Source organism: Bidens hawaiensis, unplaced genomic scaffold (genome assembly GCF_021521415.1).
Source record: "Bidens hawaiensis isolate Kalapana, Puna unplaced genomic scaffold, B.hawaiensis_p1.1 tig00041071_1, whole genome shotgun sequence".
Lineage (NCBI taxonomy): Eukaryota > Viridiplantae > Streptophyta > Magnoliopsida > Asterales > Asteraceae > Bidens > Bidens hawaiensis.
This window is the reverse complement of record NW_027497252.1, coordinates 66,671-85,711: the sequence shown is the minus strand read 5'-3', so window position 1 is coordinate 85,711 and position 19,041 is coordinate 66,671. Positions and strand designations below refer to the sequence as shown.

General features: G+C 43.0%; 1 protein-coding gene across 1 annotated transcript; it reads right to left on the bottom strand.

Annotated features, from left to right (window-relative positions):
- Positions 1-2,854: 2,854 nt before the first annotated feature.
- LOC143592575 (LOB domain-containing protein 37-like) lies at positions 2,855-12,285 on the bottom strand. The gene is made up of 3 exons (XM_077072465.1): positions 11,944-12,285; positions 11,495-11,551; positions 2,855-3,093 (listed from the first exon to the last, which is right to left on the bottom strand). The coding sequence occupies exons 1-3, from the start codon at positions 12,161-12,163 to the stop codon at positions 2,855-2,857; spliced, it is 516 nt and encodes a 171-aa protein (XP_076928580.1). The 5' UTR covers positions 12,164-12,285.
- Between the last annotated feature and the right edge of the window lie 6,756 nt (positions 12,286-19,041).

The following is a 19,041-nucleotide window of genomic DNA, read 5'->3' as shown; positions in this document are numbered from 1 at the left end:
AAAAAAAACGGTCAAAAAAAAAAACGGTAAAAAAAAAAAAACGGCCGTTTTTTTTACCATTTTACCATTTTTTTTTGTGGGGGTAAAATGGTAAAAAAAAAAAACGGTCAAAAAAAAAAAACGGCTATATAGCCGTTATACAACGGAAAAAAACCGGTTTTTAACCGGTTAGCCGGTTATAAAGAAACCGGTTTTTTTTATAAACCGGTTAACCGGTTTATAAAAACCGGTTATTAAAAAAAACCGGTTTTTTCATTAACCGGTTTGAAAACCGGTTTTGGATCTGAAAGTTGTAACCGAAGTACAAACCGCCGGTTTGTAAACCGATCAAACCGGTTTTTAAAAAACCGGTTTTTACAGTAAAAACCGGTTTCCGGTTTAAACCGGCAAACCGGTTCCCGAACCGGTTTTTTTGACCACCTCTATCTCCAGTCATCTCCCATCCAAAGGGTTAAAAACACAAATTTATTTTGCAACCTAAAAATGTTGTTATATACTCTTATTATTTTATTTTTTTTTCATATTATCATCATTTTTATGATAAAATAGTCTTTAATACTAAGCAGGATTTTAGCTTTTTTATTGTTTCAAATAAAAAACATTTGAAATAAAAAAAAAACATATCTTTTACGAGTAAAAAATAAAAATAACATAATTTACTCGATTATAAAAAATATATTAATTGCATGTATATATAACGATACATATATATAATATATTAATTAATGATTACACACATATGGGAATGGTGCACTTGTACTCCCTACATACGTATGTGCAGTTGTACACAATCTGCACATACTTATATTATGAATAGCCCAATTTGAATTATTTGTTGTTTTTATGAACAGAATAGGTTATATTAAAAATAAAAAGTAAATAATAAAAACTAAATAGAATAAATATCTCCAGTCATCTCCCATCCAAAGGGTTAAAAACACAAATTTATTTTGCAACCTAAAAATGTTGTTATATACTCTTATTATTTTTTTTTTTTTCATATTATCATCATTTTTATGATAAAATAGTCTTTAATACTAAGCAGGATTTTAGCTTTTTATTGTTTCAAATAAAATACATTTGAAATAAAAAAAAACATATCTTTTACGAGTAAAAAATAAAAATAACATAATTTACTCGATTATAAAAAATAAATATAATTAGTTTTTAAGTTGAAATAATGTTGGGGATCCATGTTTGTAACTTGATGGCTTTTTCTTGTTATCATCAACCACCAGTAATACATCATTTGATTTTTATGACGTTCAATCGCTTAGGCTATGTGTAGTGGGCTAGAGTTTGGGCGACAATTAGACGCGAAGGGGCGCGAACATCGCCCCCTGGGCGAAATTGGGGCGATTTGGGCGGGGCGTGGGTTATTTATCGCTGGAAGAAGAAGAAGTTTATTATTATTATATTATATATTATTATATTACTATTGTATATATATGTATATGTATATGTATATGTGTTGTGTGTGATATATATATATATATATATATATATATATATATGTATATGTGTGTTGTGTTTGTATATGTATATGTATATATGTTGTGTGTGTGATATATATATGTGTATTTATATATGTTGTGTGTGTGTGTGTATATATGTATATGCAAAATGAATCCTAGAAACAACCCGAACCAACCGAACCACCCATTCCCTCCTTTCGGTCAACACCATGGTTCGCAAAACCAACCGAACGTGAACTTACAATGGAACCCGATGAACCTAAACCAACCGAGCTATCTGTTTCAATTTCCCGACCCGAACCTAAACATGTACGCCAACCGAGCTATATGTTTTTTTATATTTTTAGTTATGTATTTTTTTGTATTTCTTTTTAATTTTAATGCATTTTTATTTAATTATTTGAAGAAATTTGTTTTTATTTGATTAGTTTAATTATAAAAAGAAAATAATAAAAAAAGATACTGTGGGCCCAACTTGTAGCCCCTACACCATTACACCCCAAAAACAAATTTCCACTCCTTGCTAACTCGGCGCCACGTGTCACAATTCGCCCCCAATTGCACTACACATGGCCTTATTATAGTCGAGCTCCTAGTTTTTGTTGAATCTTGTATAATTCCCTATCAGGCTTGGAGGTCACCTAAGGTTCTTTTGACATCCTTTATTACATGACAAGGTTTTCCAAACAATTAAACATCAATTTTGATACCTGCATTTAGCCTAAATCAATAAACAACATATTTGAGGTTAAGTAAGAGGTGAAGTAGGCACGATTTCATTGTCCCTAAAGCTCATGTTTGTGTGAGAAGAACTAAAAGATGAAATATGTAAATAAAAAATGTAATACACAAATTATGTATTATGTGTGTATATATATATATATATATATATTTGGAAATTCTAAATATAGCCATTGAGAATTAAAACTTTAAATTCATGAATTTGTATACATATAATGCAAGCTAAGTTAAGACTTGAGAGTGACTGTTTCTCCCTCCAGCCATTGTGGTCCAATCCCAAAGGCGGGGCTGTGATTTGCCTGGATGGGCTTTAATGCGATGTAGTTTTCTTAGCCCAATATATAATAAAGTGGGCTCAGTTAAAGAGAGGTGCAATTGGGTCAGCAAAAGACAACTTGGGCCCACATTTGGATCCTAAAGTTGCCTCCTGGTTAGATGCAAAGGTCAATTAGATTTCATGATCCAACCCCAAAACTAAAAAACTGCATGGCTTCGGTTATTTCTTTATGTGCTCATCGTTTTGTAATTAATTCGATTTATTAACATGAAACTTAATAAAATTATGAAAATCTAAACGTCATATACATGCATCACAAGTCTTTTTAAAAACATAAATTCCAACTAATTACTCGTCCTATTCAAACAAAGAGATTCAGAAGCTTTGTTTCACTACAAACACTTTCCCACGTAGTCGTTTCCGACACATCCGATGAGTCCATCGCCATGACCATCCGCTGCTTTCTACTTTCATCTCCAACCATGGTTTGTCTGACTGAAAACAGTTCTGGCATTGCGTGTATGGTTCCACCTCGGAGTACCGTCTCAACAGCTGACTGACACACGTGCCACTTTCCCGTAGACAGCAGTCCCACCGCACCTGAAGAGGTAGGTCCCCGCAAAGCCCAGTTGGACCCGCAAGACACACCTTAGAGGTACGTCTGCGCAAAGATCAACTGGTTCCGCAGGACCCACCATGCTCAGAGAGAAGACCTTACACGCAGTAAGCCAGCTGTTCCCGCAGGAAAGCCTCCCAGTGGTACAGTACCCCGCCTGTTCCCGCAGCTGCGGATACAAGCCATGAGGGAAGGCTACCCGCACTAACAGTAAAGCTACACGCATAAGGCACTAACTCATACTTCAGTAATGTCACCTGAAGAAGGAATGAGCAAGGCGGGAATATTCCCGCCCAAAAGAGCCAGTCCGTACGCTTCCAGAAGATGTTTTGTACTATACCTACCAGGATATGGACAAATAGACAAGATCTGACTAAAGCGACCCATGAACCAATCACAGGGTGACAGCTCACAGACAATAGTACCAGGAGGAGCACGCTCCAGTACAAAATGTCACTATCAGCCGCTGCCTACCCACCAACTCCCATCGTGGCACGAACATAGCCCGTAGTTGGTGGAAAAGGAATATTATACAGCTGGCCGTACCTGCTTGGAAACCTACTTTCGGCTATAAATACTCCAACACCTTGTAACGGTATCATTATCTTATATCATCTTATCTTCTCTCTAGCTATTTCTCTCAATATACACTTATATTCAGAGCAATCTAGTCTGATTCTCAGGCCGGAGGGTGGTCACAAGGAGGAACCCCCCCCTTTCTCAGTGACGAGCTCACGGTGTCTGTTTTGCAGGTCGAGAAGAACAACCATCTTTGCCGGACCTAACCCTCGTGGGAAACATCTACTTAACCCTAAGATTATCCGTAATCTGCCGGGGTCACTTAGTGTTTCTTCATTGGCGCCATCCGTGCATTAAGCTAGAACTAATTCTTTTCTTAGTTTTTTCAAAACTTCTGGAAAGATGGTTAACGTTACTCCGATGCCAAAGCCACCGGGTAACCAAGAAGCTCCGGTAACCACAACCCCAGCCACTGGGAGGAACACCGGCGAATACACGAATGTTACGAACACTACCCCGGTTACCCAAGCCGGGGCAAGTGTAGTAAACAACCCTCTCCTGGGATTCATTGATACCCAGGTGGGAAGACAACAGACGAGACTTCCCATCCAAGCACTAGAACAAGTTAAAGCTTGGGCGGAAGCACGTCAAAAAGAATTCCAAGCCGAGTTGGACGAACGTTTACGTTCACTCCAACAGGCCAATGACGAATTCGGTACTCAACAGCTCAACATGAGCAATGAGTGCGAGTATGATAAAGATTGGGAAGAATCTGACAGTGACGCAAACCCACGCCATAGGGCGAAAGGGAAGCGTAAAGAAGCAGACTTCCACTCAAGAAGAAATTTTGAAGAAACTTTCAAACCAAAGAACACGGGGGGAAACCCACGTGACTTCACCAAGACTTTCAGACCAACTGTTGCGAATGCGGGAACGTCCAAATTTGCAAGGGACATTGCGGAAGCAATCGCTCCAAAAAGTGCCAAACAGATGTCCAACATAGGCACTTACGACGGCGTATCTGACCCGGACGATCACTTCAACAGATTCATAGCGGGGGCAACCGTCAGTAATTGGACGGAACCCACATGGTGTTACATGTTCCAAATGACGCTCGTCGGGGCAGCCAGAGCGTGGTTTGATCGTCTACCGGTCCACCACATCTCGATTGGGCAGACTTCCAGCACAAGTTCAGCCAGCACTTCAGTCAACAAAGAAAATATACTGAAGAGCAATGGACGATCCTCAACTGCATCCGAGAGGAAGATGAGTCTTTGCTAGACTTCATCACGCGCTTCAACTCAAAGAAGCTAAGTCTGGGCACTATTAGCGAAGATCTTGTTCGCGCTGCTTTCATCCAGGGTGCTGAAGACCCAGAGCTCATCCACACCTTGACGGGTAAAGACGACATGCCATCCACGTGGGATGCCATCATGAAGGCAGCTAAACGCTTTGCGGAAACGGAGAATCAACTGGGTAGAGATCTTCTCCAGAGCACAAACCTCTACACCCAGAAAACAAGAGAAAGTAACGTCCTTACCGCCCGACAAAACAAAAAGAGGAAGCTTGGTATTTGGCAGTCAAGGGTAAACTTAGACACCTCATCCGGCTCTCACCCTCGGTTAGGCGGAAGGGACAACATGCAGTCGAACCGGAATCCCAGATGGACGCCACTCACCAAAAGCGTCACCGAGATATTTGCCACAGAGAGGCTCCCATGGTCAGAGGCTCCAATAATCCGACAACGTCTAAACGCTGATCAAAGCAAATCCTGTGACTTCCACGGGACAAAAGGCCACACCACGGAGGAATGCATATCCTTGAAGGACGTCGTCGAAGCATTCGTCAGAGATGGGAAACTCACACACCACGTGGCGTAATGGATGCTGAGCAGGCTAACGCGTGTAGAACCCCAGTTGGGGAAAACATGGGTGAAACTACAACTTCAATGTCGGAGACTACATACTGCGTAACAACGAGGTTCCGAACCAGGCGCATACCGGCCCGAAAGGCACGATGGCACCGCCATCCCAAGAACTTGGAATGGAGCTCAATTACGCAGATGCCACATGTAGATCAATTCCAAACTTGTAAAGAAAAGGCCTAGAGCCACTTCTAATGGAAATGATTCTCCTTATCACATTGATGTTGATAGCCTTACCTTTATACTTTTGAACTGACCACACTGATATGCCGGTATTCACCTCATAAATAAGTGAGGGAGGAAGTAAGTCGTTGCGTGTGGAAAGCGGCAAAACCCGCATAAACACAAATGGTAGAAAATTTCTAAAAAGATGAGGAAAACCTTCATGCAGGTCAGATATAGGTGAAGTTTGGTCATCCTACTAAGTGAAAGTGACGGTCCTACCCGCACAATCATGATAGAGGAAATTGAACATTAACCTATTATCAATCACGCGTCGAAAGGTTAACTTATTCAGAACACTTAGAAAATTTCTAAAGAAAAGATGAGGTAAACCTTCACGCAGGTCAGATATAGGTGAAGTTTGGTCATCCTAAGTGAAAGTGACGGTCTTACCCGCACAATCATGATAGAGGAAATTGAACATTAACCTATTATCAATCACGCGTCGAAAGGTTAACTTATTCGAAACACTTAGAAAATTGCTAAGTTAAACTAAAATATGCATGAGCAAATCATGGCAAGGCGTTAACAAAATATTTATATTCACAATAAAAATTCAAACATTACAAGAAGGGCTAGGTATCTACCCGCCTACAAAAATACAAATCTATCCTAACGGTTGAAAAGGATCTCAAGGTTCAAGCTTCGGGACCACTCCCTCCAAACCCACTTGAACCCGCACCATCAGTTGGCTGGGGCGGTTCAAGGAAAGCTTTGAGAACAGCTAGCCCGTCATCAGCAGCCGCAATTTCGTTCACCTTCTCCACAACCGGATGCGGGAAGGCAGCATACTGGTTCACAGCTTGGTCGTAGGCAGCTTCAGTGTCTGCATCGTGTAAAGAAAAGTTGGAAGGCGGGATGTCCTTCTCTGCAAATCCTAGACCAAGCAGGAAACCAGCCTTCTCCCAGTCCTCATGAGAAGCGTTGAGGGCTGCACTCATGGCATCGTCATAAGATGTGTTCGCGAAAATCCGATGCACAACCTACGAAAAAAAAGTATATATAAAGGAACTTTTCTAAGTATAAAGAAAAGCGTAAAGAAATTATGGAGCTACGCGTACCTGCGGCAACGCTTCTCGTAGAAGCCATTCCTTAGTGACCAGAGCTTCTTGGAGGGTAGCTTGAGCTTGATCGCGGGCGCGTTCGGCTTCATTCTTGTTGAGGTTGGCAAGCAACACATCCTTAGCAGCAGCCTCTTCAACGCCCTTGAGCTTGCGCTCAGTGCGATCAAGCATACCCTTCTGATCCAGGAGCTCTTGGAGCTTCTTGGCATCTTCTAAAGCCAAAGCATCATGAGCCTGCTGAAGCTTCTCTAGTTTGGCTTTGAGCTCTTCGTTCTCAGTGCGCAAAGGCTCAGCAACGGCTTCAGCTTTGGTGGCCCTCTCGGTCGCATTACGCGCAGTTTCCTTGGCCAACCTAAGCTGTTCGTTAACAGCTTGGGTAGCCTTGGAACGGGCCTCATGCCTGGCCTGAATCTCGACCTCAAGGTCCTTGAAGGCCTTCTCCTTCTCCGCGGCGGTGGCAGCAAGCCTCTTGTTCTCCTCCCGCAATGCTCGCGCCTGAGCCACTTCCAGGCTACGCGCAGTCTTTAACTTGTCGTTTTCACGACAAAGTAGTTCGACGCGCGGCTGCATCCGGGCAAGGAGGATTCGGAGCTCATTGGACAGCCTACCCTCCTGGTAGCTGGCCATTGCCTCCCCCAACGCACCGCTTGGGGAGGCATGGCGCGCCCAGTCGACGCAGTCCGCAGCCGTTCGGAGGGTCGTTCCCCGGCGGATATTCCACCGTGGAGCGTACACCTCATTGGAATCCGAAACTGCAAAAACAAAAAACAGTTAGGAAAAAATGACAAAAATGGATAATAGGCCCAAATAACCCCACGCATCTGTAGGGTCGATAACAGGCAGTTAGCCGCCGAACCCGTCACCCAAACCTAAGGGATATCCATCTAAGAGGTCAAGGAGATGGGAAGGAGGCAAAGATTGGCTAGAGGTCCCAACCCCAAACATGCCTGAAGAACCGGCCATGGACGAGGTAGTCGCTGACACCGGAGGGGGCATGGTAGAAGCCACCGTGGTAGAGACCATCGGAGGTGAACTCATTGGAGATGAACTCACAACCGTGGTCACCGCTGCGGATGAGCTTGCAGAAAAAGTCACCGCCGGCCCAGTGAAGGATGTGGTAAAGATAGCACTGACGGCCGGCGGAGATGAAGTCATAACCGGAACAGTTGACTCAACAGTATGACCAACTGAACCAGCACCGGATACAGGCGCAGGCGCCTGGGTCATCGCCTCGGATAAGTTGACCAAACCTATCGTCGTGGGTCCGGAACTGCTTCCTCCCGCACCGCTCTGGAAAGCGGATACGTCCACTCCTGAATAAAGAACGAAACATTAAAAACAATGGCGGAAAGAAATGCGGAAAAGGTACAGAAAATATACTTACGGGTTTTCTTAATCTTGAAAGACCTGACGGGCGGAGACAAGCCCGATGGAACTGGCCTCTTCACGCCAGTCACCGCCGTAACGCTTGGTTGCTCGGAGGTGACAATCGTCTCAACCTCCGAGGCAATGGTCTCACCACCACCAAGGTTCCCCGCCGCCTCCTCGCTTTCAGTCTCGAAATCAGACTGATTTCCCAGGTCGACGACGGAGGTAACCTTCGCCTTGCCCTTCCCGCTAGCAGCCTTCTTCTTCCTCACAAAGAAAGGCCCATATGCGGATTCCTCATCAGAAGTTGACAAAATCAGAGGAATTCCAGCAGAAGTTTGAGCATGAAGAGGACGAGGATTAAAAAACTCCTTACCTGGCCGGGTGGCACTCAAAATTTCGTGCCCCGGTGGGTAGACTTCTACGAATCTATCCGCCGTTTGCTCCAGAACGGGCAACTCGTTCTCATCGAGATCACGAGTACTCAACCGTGCGGGACCACCAGTCTCCCGCGGATGCAGAAGCGATTGTAAGTCGTTCCCCTCTGAAATAAAAAAGATAACAATGTTAGAAGAAAAACCCTAAACCAACACAAAAAATGGAGCATACCGTAAGGAACAGAGCTCAAACCGTATTCAAGAACGATGGGTATTTGCGGCGTCCCAGACCCAGCATCCTTCCACACGCGGCTTATCCCGAGCATCACCATCCCAGACTCCGCGAAGCGATAAACCGGAGTCTGGATCTGGGAGATCTTGGCGAACCATTCCGCCTCCTGGTAATTGGAGGCGTGAAGGTTAGGGAGCGCCCTCCCATTCTTGAACGTCATCACGATGGGGACGACGCGAGCGGAGATGTAGAAAAACTCCCGCTTCCAAGACCGAAGACTGCGCTCGGTAGCGCAGATCTTCAACCCCTTGATCCGAGTGACCAGGGTATACCAACCCTGGATGCACCTCCAGGAGTAGAAGGTCATCAGGCGGTCGACGCGGGGCTCGATGCCCAGAATGCAGCACACCCATTCAAAATGGCGAACCTTAGCAATCGCCATCGGGTGCACCTCCGTCAAATGCACACCGTGTTTCTCCAAAACACGGTATACGAACTTCGTTAATGGGAATATGAGATTCCCATATATGAAGAATGAGGCATAAACCCCTATCTTGCCCTTAAGGGCATCATACACAGTCTGGTGGGGCTCCGGAAACTCAGGTTCGTAAGGATCGAGCATGAACTTCTTGACGATATAGTGGTATAAATCGACAGAAAGAGTACACTGGCACTCGCCAGCAGTACTCTTATCGTCCTTATCAGACGTGGACGTCGGGTTCTCGAGGTATACATCGGACTCCTCGACGTTAACCTCGGGATCATGTGTAGAAGACATTTTTTAGATGTTAAAAAGAGCGATTTCAGGAGAATGCTCGACGGAAAAGTTAGAGTATTCGCCGAAAATCGCTTAGAAGAAGAAGAGTGAAGTGAAAGTATGGAATGAGATACACCCTCTCCCCCCTTATATACTCATCGCAATGAATGCGATGAATTTAATGCGGAGGAGAGAGAGAGCGCAGGTGCAATGAAACGGCGACACGTGTGGATAAAGCAAGCTGGCAACAGGTGTTAGGATGGCGCGTGACATGAAACTCGCGCCCACGCGCCTGAAAAAGCGTCCTGATTGACCACATGCTGTCACGTCGTCATAACTTCCTGCACGTCCTGAAACCGTCAGAAGACGCTAACGTCCCTTCAGCCGTTTGGACTGTTCTTACCCTTTCACCAACTCTTCGAATTTCAGAAAGATTCAAAAAGACTCAAAAATAAGAGGGAATATACCCCCTTACCTTGGAAAACAAGAAACCATAAGACAAGTGCGGGTACAGTGTCAAGGTGAAACCCTTCACATACTTAGCACTTGCAGGGAATTGAAGCCAAGATACCTTGGAAAACAAGGAACTGTAAGACAAGTGCGGGTACAGTGTCAAGGCGAAACCCTTCACATACTCAGCACTTGCAGGGAATTGAACCCAAGAAGGATCTTATGGGCCATGCTTGCGGAAAGAGAAATAACACCTCCGCATGGCGGGAACGTTGAGAACTAGATTTTTGAAGCTTCAAGGTGGAATTGGTGGTTTAACATAACTGATCACTATGTCCAAAACTACCAAAACCTCGTGAAGAATCTATACAAGTGAAACTCAACGCTCCCGACTTGCGAAGAGGTTAAACACCTACCCGCAACATAACCAAAGATCAGGCAGAAAAGTCGGGAATTTCTGCAAGTGACATTAGGAAAACTGCGGGAAGAATCCCCACGGAAAACCTTAAAAAACAAAAACCCCTCTTTAAAACCCCTTGCTTAAAGTCCAAAAGTTCACCTCATTAACAATTCATGAGAAGAACAATGGACTGGGGGGACTTGAAGAGGTAGGTCCCCGCAAAGCCCAGTTGGGCCCGCAAGACACACCTTAGAGGTACGTCTGCGCAAAGATCAACTGGTTCCGCAGGACCCACCATGCTCAGAGAGATGACCTTACACGCAGTAAGCCAGCTGTTCCCGCAGGAAAGCCTCCCAGTGGTACAGTACCCCGCCTGTTCCCGCAGCTGCGGATACAAGCCATGAGGGAAGGCTACCCGCACTAACAGTAAAGCTACACGCATAAGGCACTAACTCATACTTCAGTAATGTCACCTGAAGAAGGAATGAGCAAGGCGGGAATATTCCCGCCCAAAAGAGCCAGTCCGTACGCTTCCAGAAGATCTTTTGTACTATACCTACCAGGATATGGACAAATAGACAAGATCTGACTAAAGCGACCCATGAACCAATCACAGGGTGACAACTCACAGACAATAGTACCAGGAGGAGCACGCTCCAGTACAAAATGTCACTATCAGCCGCTGCCTACCCACCAACTCCCATCGTGGCACGAACATAGCCCGTGGTTGGTGGAAAAGGAATATTATACAGCTGGCCGTACTTGCTTGGAAACCTACCTTCGGCTATAAATACTCCAACACCTTGGAACGGTATCATTATCTTATATCATCTTATCTTCTCTCTAGCTATTTCTCTCAATATACACTTATATTCAGAGCAATCTAGTCTGATTCTCACGCCGGAGGGTGGTCACAAGGAGGAACCCCCCTTCTCAGTGACGAGCTCACGGTGTCTGTTTTGCAGGTCGAGAAGAACAACCATCTTTGCCGTACCTAACCCTCGTGGGAAACATCTACTTAACCCTAAGATTATCCGTAATCTGCCGGGGTCACTTAGTGTTTCTTCAGCACCATTCACCGGATTCACTGTCCGCCCACACGCTTCCAATAATAGAGATTCAAACAAAGTTGAACAGGCAAACATACAATCAAATTAAAAATTATCTATGTTGATGTAACCTGATATGTTGATGTAATATCTATGTTTCTATATAATGAAAGAAGTAAATCTAATTAAAAAAATAAATAAATAAAATTATATCAACGTTTGGAACGAAAAAAAAATAAAAAAAATCTATGTAATAAATCATGTTTTTTATAATTTATAGGCTAGCTAAATTTTCAAATCTCAACAATTATGTATTGGAAATTTGGAACCTATAGTTTATTACTAGGGGTTTAGTATCGAGCACACAGATTGTGGGCTTGATACTGGACCTCTAATTATTATAGGTTTCAATAACATGAACTATGAAGCAAACACTTCCATCTTTAAAATATAAGGTAGGATACATAGTTACCAGGCCGTTGGTGGTCAGGGACGGCGGAAAGGAGGGACATAAAGGCAGCACGGGCAAAGAATTTGGCTACGAACACAGTGGCGTTGGCCTGAGCTTGTGGTGTTTGTATGGCAGTGAGGCTTTGCCTGGGAATGCAACTCTCATTGCAACCCTTTCGAAGAACTTTGCAACCATTACAACTCATGACTCGATCGGTACACGTTGATCTCTTTTTGATCATGTAACAATTAATATTTGGAGGTGTATATGTTATATAGAGAAGGGAAGAAATTAATAAGCTTTGAGTTATTGGAACATATATTTCATGCTAAATAAATATTACATTGAATACTTTTAATTATTAACAAATAGAAAGTTAAATGATATATGAAGTTAACCATGGTTAAGTATAAAGTGTTGTGGATGTACGTACGTTCCAGGGTGTTGGGCATGTTAACCGATATTGGCATATCTTTTGTATTTAAATGTATTTATTAGTTTGTTAAGAGTTTGTTAGAAGTGGATTATGTATTCCGTAGTTAGCTCCTTAAATCACTCATCTCATTGTGTCTATTTATTGATTGGTACTAGTGTAAAGATAAACAAAAGAGAATATAGTTTCTTTTATGGTATCATACTAAAACCTATTCCTTGTTCTCCTTCATACCTTTGCCCTTCACAGCCTACTCTCATGGCAGCCAACCAAGATCCCAAACCCTCGTCTCTTCACCCTGCCTACACTGTCACCAACATCCAACAAAGAATCCGGGTTCTCGACGGAGAAAAACTTTCATACCATTCGTGGGTTTTAAGCTCCATGCTACCGGGTTCGATGTGTTACAACACATCGACGGTTCGCCGGCACCCGTCGCCATATCACCCGAGTACCCCTCTTGGAAAAAGCTTGACGCCATAGTGTTGCAATGAATATACGGAACTCTTTCGGACGAACTTTTCAACCGAGTTTTGGTTGATGAATCAACTGCCCATGAGGCATGGAAGCGGGTAGAAAATCTTTTCTTAAACAATAAGGGTTCTCGAGCAGCGGCACTCCAACACGAGCTTACCAACTTGACTCTCGTCGCCATGCCCTCCCTTGAGGCATATTGTCAGCGAATCCGCGAACTCGCGGATCAACTCACGGCTGTTGATTGTCCAATCAACAACACGCAACGAATAATTTACTTGGTTCGTGGTTTGCCTCGCGAGTACGATACAATTGGTTCTACTCTTAATCAATCTCTTCCCCCGTGGGAGAATGCAATCGACCAACTCGAATCCGAGGCTAGGCGAATTGCCGCTCGCGAAAAAATATCACCGACCCCTGTCGTTGCAGCCGCAGTTGCATCTTCACCACCAGCCCGTGATAACCCGTCTCGCCGCACCAATGCTCCGCGCCGTGATAACAACCGCAATAACAAAACAAATGGGCGTGCACCAAGTCAACCCCGTTCCCAGCCTTACTTTGCCAATACACCATCACAGACTCCATACCCTTACTGGCTCCACCACCTTATTGGGCTCCTCCATGCCCATACCCTACACAGGGATGGGCTCAACCTTGGCAACACAGGCCTTACCCGTCTCGGCCAACTAGCTCGGCTCCAGCCCAACAAACATCTGGAAATCAACCCGCGCAAGCCCAATTAGCCGAAGTGGACCCTCTTCAACCGACCCAGTTAGCCGATGCGGTCCAGGCTCTTTCCATGGATTCTAGTGATATGAAAGATCCATGGCATTTTGACACGGGTGCGTCCTACCACATAACGAATGATGAAGGTAAACTCTCTAATTTTTCTTCGTATTCACCAATAGAGTCAATATTTGTAGGAAATGGCAATAAAATTCCAGTCCTTGGATCGGGAACTTCCACCATACCTACTCCGTCAAAACCTCTACACCTAAAATCGGTCTTATTTAATCCTAACATCATTAAAAACCTTATATCTGTGCGAAAATTCAATTTGATAATTATACATCTATTGAATTTGACCCTTTTGGTTTCTCTTTGAAGGATTTCAAGGATGGCACGATCCTGAGTCGTCACAATAGCTCAAGTGATCGCTATCCCCTCACCACCGATGCTTCCGCCACCACCGCTTGTCTAATGACAAATAAAGACTACTCGTTTTGGCACAACCGTCTCGGACACCCTGGGCAACCTGTCATGGAGTTCCTTCGTTCTAATAATTTTATTTCATGTAATAAATTACCAGTTCCTTTTGTTTGTCATGCTTGTCAGTTATCGAAGCATAAACGATTACCGTTTTCGTATTCTAGTAATCGTACTTTATTACCGTTTGCTATATTACATTGTGATTTGTGGACTTCACCCATTTTAAGCCACGCCGGTTACAAATATTATATGGTTTTAACGGACTACTTCACACAATATACGTGGGTTTACCCTTTACGTTTTAAATCCGAGGCATTTGACAAATTTGCCAACTTTTATAAATATATTGAAACTCAATTTCACATGAAGATACAATCGTTTCAATGCGATATGGGAGGCGAATTTGACAACACAAACTTTAAAATTTTTGCCAAAAAAATGGTATCCAACTCCGTTTTTCATGCCCTCACACGTCCCAACAAAACGGGAAATCGGAACGGATGATTCGTCGCTTAAACGAAATCATGTTCACTTTACTCATCCATGCCTCCCTTCCATCGTCCTTTTGGGTTGAGGCCCTTCACACGGCCTCTTATCTTCACAATATTCTCCCCACCAAACTACACCACAACCTCTCCCCTACTTCCCTTCTTTACCATCGCACCCCCGCGTATGATCACCTTCGCGTGTTCGGTTGCTTATGCTATCCTAACACCTCTTCCACTCGCCCTCACAAACTAGCCCCTCGCTCCACGCCATGTGTTTTTCTTGGGTATCCCGCGAACTATCGCGGTTACCGTTGTCTTGATATTTCAAGCGGAAAAACCATCTTCTCTAGACATGTCATCTTTGATGAATCTCAATTCTCATACAACAAACCTAACCATCCCACTCCCACACACTCTTTCTTAGACCCATCTCCTATAATATTTACCCAACTAACCTCATTGACTCCCACTACTAACCACCAATCCACCCACACCTCTCATGTTGACTCCCCACCCAGCCCTCCTTCATCTCTCGGCCCACAACCCAACCCCACACCCTTACATAACCTGCCACCAAATACTCAGAACCCACCACCACCAATAAATAACCCACCACAACCTTCTGTTTCCATCGAAAACAATACCGAATCCAACTCTTCCCATCCCATGCAAACCCGGTCACGCTCCGGTATCGTCAAACCTCGTCTCCCTCTTTCTTTAAACAATGAAACGTCTCCATCTCTCTCTCCTCTACCTAAATCCCATCTCGCCGCCCTCACCGATCCGAACTAGAAGTTTGCCATGTCAAATGAATATAAAGCTCTATTGGAAAGTAATACATGGGAATTAGTACCGAGACCACCGAACGTGCCGGTCATTCGGTGCATGTGGCTATACAAGCATAAATTCAAAGCTGATGGCTCGTTGGAAAGGTACAAGGCTAGATTAGTTGTTAACGGTAAAAGTCAAACCGTGGGTGTCGATTGCGGTGAAACGTTTAGTCCTGTGGTGAAACCCACCACAATTCGGACGGTACTTAGTCTAGCAGTGTCAAAATCTTGGCCCATTCATCAAATGGACGTCAAAAACGCATTTCTTCATGTCCATTTGCAAGAAACAGTTTATATGTTCCAACCGCCAGGGTTCGTATCTGCATCGCAACCCAAACATGTTTGCAAGCTTAATCTCTCACTTTATGGTTTAAAACAAGCACCACGGGCTTGGTATCATTGGTTTGCAACATATCTTTCAAAGTGCGGTTTCAAGAGTAGCATTTGTGACACATCGTTGTTCGTTTATAAAAAAGGCGATCAAATGGCCTACCTTCTACTATACGTTGATGATATCATCCTCACAGCTTCAAGTGACATATTACTCCGACATATTATCTGGTCACTCTCCAAAGAATTCAAAATGACCGATCTCGGTCCGGTGCATCATTTTCTCGGCATCACAGTTCAAAAACAAAAGGGCGGTCTATTCTTATCTCAATCGAAATATGCATCCGACATTTTAACACGGGCAGACATAACGACTGTAAGACTGCTAGTACCCCGGTCGAAGCGGGCTCTAAGCTTAGTGCTACCGCCGGCCCACTTATCTCGGATGGATCTTTATATAGAAGTTTAGCCGGTGCTCTTCAATATCTCACTATTACTCACCCGGATATTTCATATGCGGTTCAACAAATTTGTCTTTTCATGCATGCTCCACGGGAACCGCACTTTCAGTTACTTAAACGGATCCTTCGTTACATCAAAGGTACCCTATCACACGGCCTCCTCATCTCTCCATCTCCATCCACGAAGCTTACGGCATACTCTGATGCGGATTGGGGCGGGTGCCCCGACTCACGACGCTCTACCTTCGGGTAATATGTCTACATGGGCGCAAATTTGGTCTCTTGGTCTTCCAAACGCCAACCTACGGTTTCTCGGTCTAGTGCCGAAGCCGAATATAGAGGAGTGGCAAATGCTACCGCCGAGGTTTGTTGGATCCGTAACCTTCTTCTCGAACTCCATGTTCCGGTCACGCATGCAACAGTTATATATTGTGACAATGTCTCGGCGGTATACCTCTCGGAAAATCCCGTACAACACCAACGCACGAAGCACGTCGAGCTCGATATCCATTTTGTTCGAGAAAAGGTCCGTCTTGGTACAATTAAAGTCCTACACGTTCCTGCCGACTATCAGTATGCAGATGTCTTTACCAAGGGTCTACCGAAACATCTCTTCCAACGGTTTCGGTCCAGTTTATGCCTTCGTCAACCTATGGCTTAAACTGTGGGGGAGTGTTAACCGATAATATCAAAGATATTATTGGCATATCTTTTGTATTTAAATGTATTTATTAGTTTGTTAAGAGTTTGTTAAAAGTGGATTATGTGTTCCGTAGTTAGCTCCTTAAATCACTCATCTCATTATGTCTATTTATTGATTGGTACTATTGTAAAGATAAACAACAGAGAATATAGTTTCTTTCAGGGCAGTCATGTTCCTTCACTGTCTTTGGAATCATTTGGTTCTGGATAAACCTACGGCATGTCACTCCAATATTTACCACAAACAACTACACTAAGTAATTATAATATAATTAAAATCAAACAATTTGTATAATTTCTGTAACACATTCAGCATATATATACGTCCTTTGGAGATCACGGAGGGATAAAGACTAGTCTGACTCTTATTTCACTTCCTTTCCACTAATATTTTATAAGTTTATAACCATCCTTCCACTTAACCTTCTTTTTGTTTTATAAAACATAATATATTTAAACATCTTATCAAAAATCAAACTAATTAAATAATGTATAAAAGTAAAACATATGTGATCTGATCAAAATGAAAATTTTAGTTCACACATTCTTTTATTACCTCAATCATTTATTGACTCAATGACCCTAGGTCAATATAACACGGCTATAGATTCGTATACTAAGGGTATTCGCTCATATGCGAGGGGTATTCAACAACAGTATGTTTGTATACCATAACTATATGTCCGTATATCAAATATAAACATTATTCATGTACCACGACTATAGATGTGTATACCAAATATGTATGTTTTTATATATACAATATGTTATGAAATGATTGATAGGACAAACGCGTTACCTAACTTAATTACCATCAATACAAACCCTTCTTTAGTGGGTTATGACTTATGACCTTTTTAAAACTATGTTAGTTAAAGACTGAACTTGGTGGGAAAGAAATGGTTAGTGCTTAATTAGAAATTTAAAATATTAGATTATTAGATTATTTCAAACTTCAAATATGAAACATGAGAAGTCGAGACGATAGAAAGGCTAAGCCCAAAACCCCAAAACCATAATATTAGAGGATGAGGATCTATGATTCTATGTCATTCAAAGTCATTTGGGCCGATTGAGATAAACTGGGCTGATTTCCTTACTTGGCATAAAAGTACATAAGGGTCATTTAAGTGTTTTAAGTAGAGGTTCACGAAAAACCCAAACCCAGAATCGAACCCAAAAAAAAACCCGAAACTGGTTTTTTATGCCAGGGTTTTTAATGCCCGGCCCTACTCGTAGGCCGTAGGGTACGGATAGGGTATGCATTTTAGTACTAAAACCCGTACCCGAACCGGACTCGATTTGTACCCGGTAATACCCGAAAACCCGAACCAGTTTCAAACCCGGAACCGAGTTTTTCCAATACCTGAAACCGGGTTTTTAAAATACCCGATTTATACCCGAAATCACCCGAAAAATAACTTCATATACCTGAAAAATACCCCTAAAAAGTGCAACCCATAAAAAATTTCAATCTATACCCGAAAATATAGTTTTTTTCAATACCCGGAAATAGAGTATTGAAATACACAGTTTTATAATACCCGGTTCGATACCCGGAAATAGGGTATGGTTTTTAGAGGCAATACCCGGGCCCGAACCCGACCCGAGTATTGCTAATACCTGATATTTCAATACCCGATCATACCTGAACCCGGTTCCATACCCGAACCTAAGTTTTTTTAATACTTGATTTGTGCACCTCTAGTTTTAAAGCATGCTATTAATGCTACACGTGGTAGCGGTTTTGTGTAACGTCAAAATGACATAAGCATGGGCGAAACTGGGGGTAATTTGCTTGATCTGTAAGCTACTTAAAATCGTTTCCAACACTTCAAGAGAATAATAAGAGAACGAAATATACATTTCTTCCTGATTAATCCAATGACATATTGTCTCTCTTCCTACACAAACTACTATCCGAGACCATTTTAACTTTCGTAACCAATTTACGCTTCCTCCCTTTCGTAACCAATTCACACTTCCTCCCGTGATGCGAAAGCTATACGGGTATAAATGAGTGAAGCCCAAGCTCGAGATTAGCTTGATAAATTTTGAAGTTCCAGATCTACTTGTTTATTTTTTATTGAATATTTATTACTATGCATATATGCTAGTTTTAAACTTGTAATTTATATTTATAATACAACCAAGTTGTTGTCTCTGTATAGCTAATAATTTTGTTTTCGCTT

Bases quoted from the DNA above. Each gene is read 5' to 3' on its own strand.
- LOC143592575 (XM_077072465.1), bottom strand. From the start codon at position 12,163: ATGATCAAAAAGAGATCAACGTGTACCGATCGAGTCATGAGTTGTAAT. The intron at 11,552-11,943 runs GTAACTATGTAT...TTGCCTGTTCAA, and splicing joins CCCTGACCACCAACGGCCTG to CTTTGTTTGAATCTCTATTA. The intron at 3,094-11,494 runs GTGCTGAAGAAA...CTACCTCTTCAG, and splicing joins GACAGTGAATCCGGTGAATG to GTGCGGTGGGACTGCTGTCT.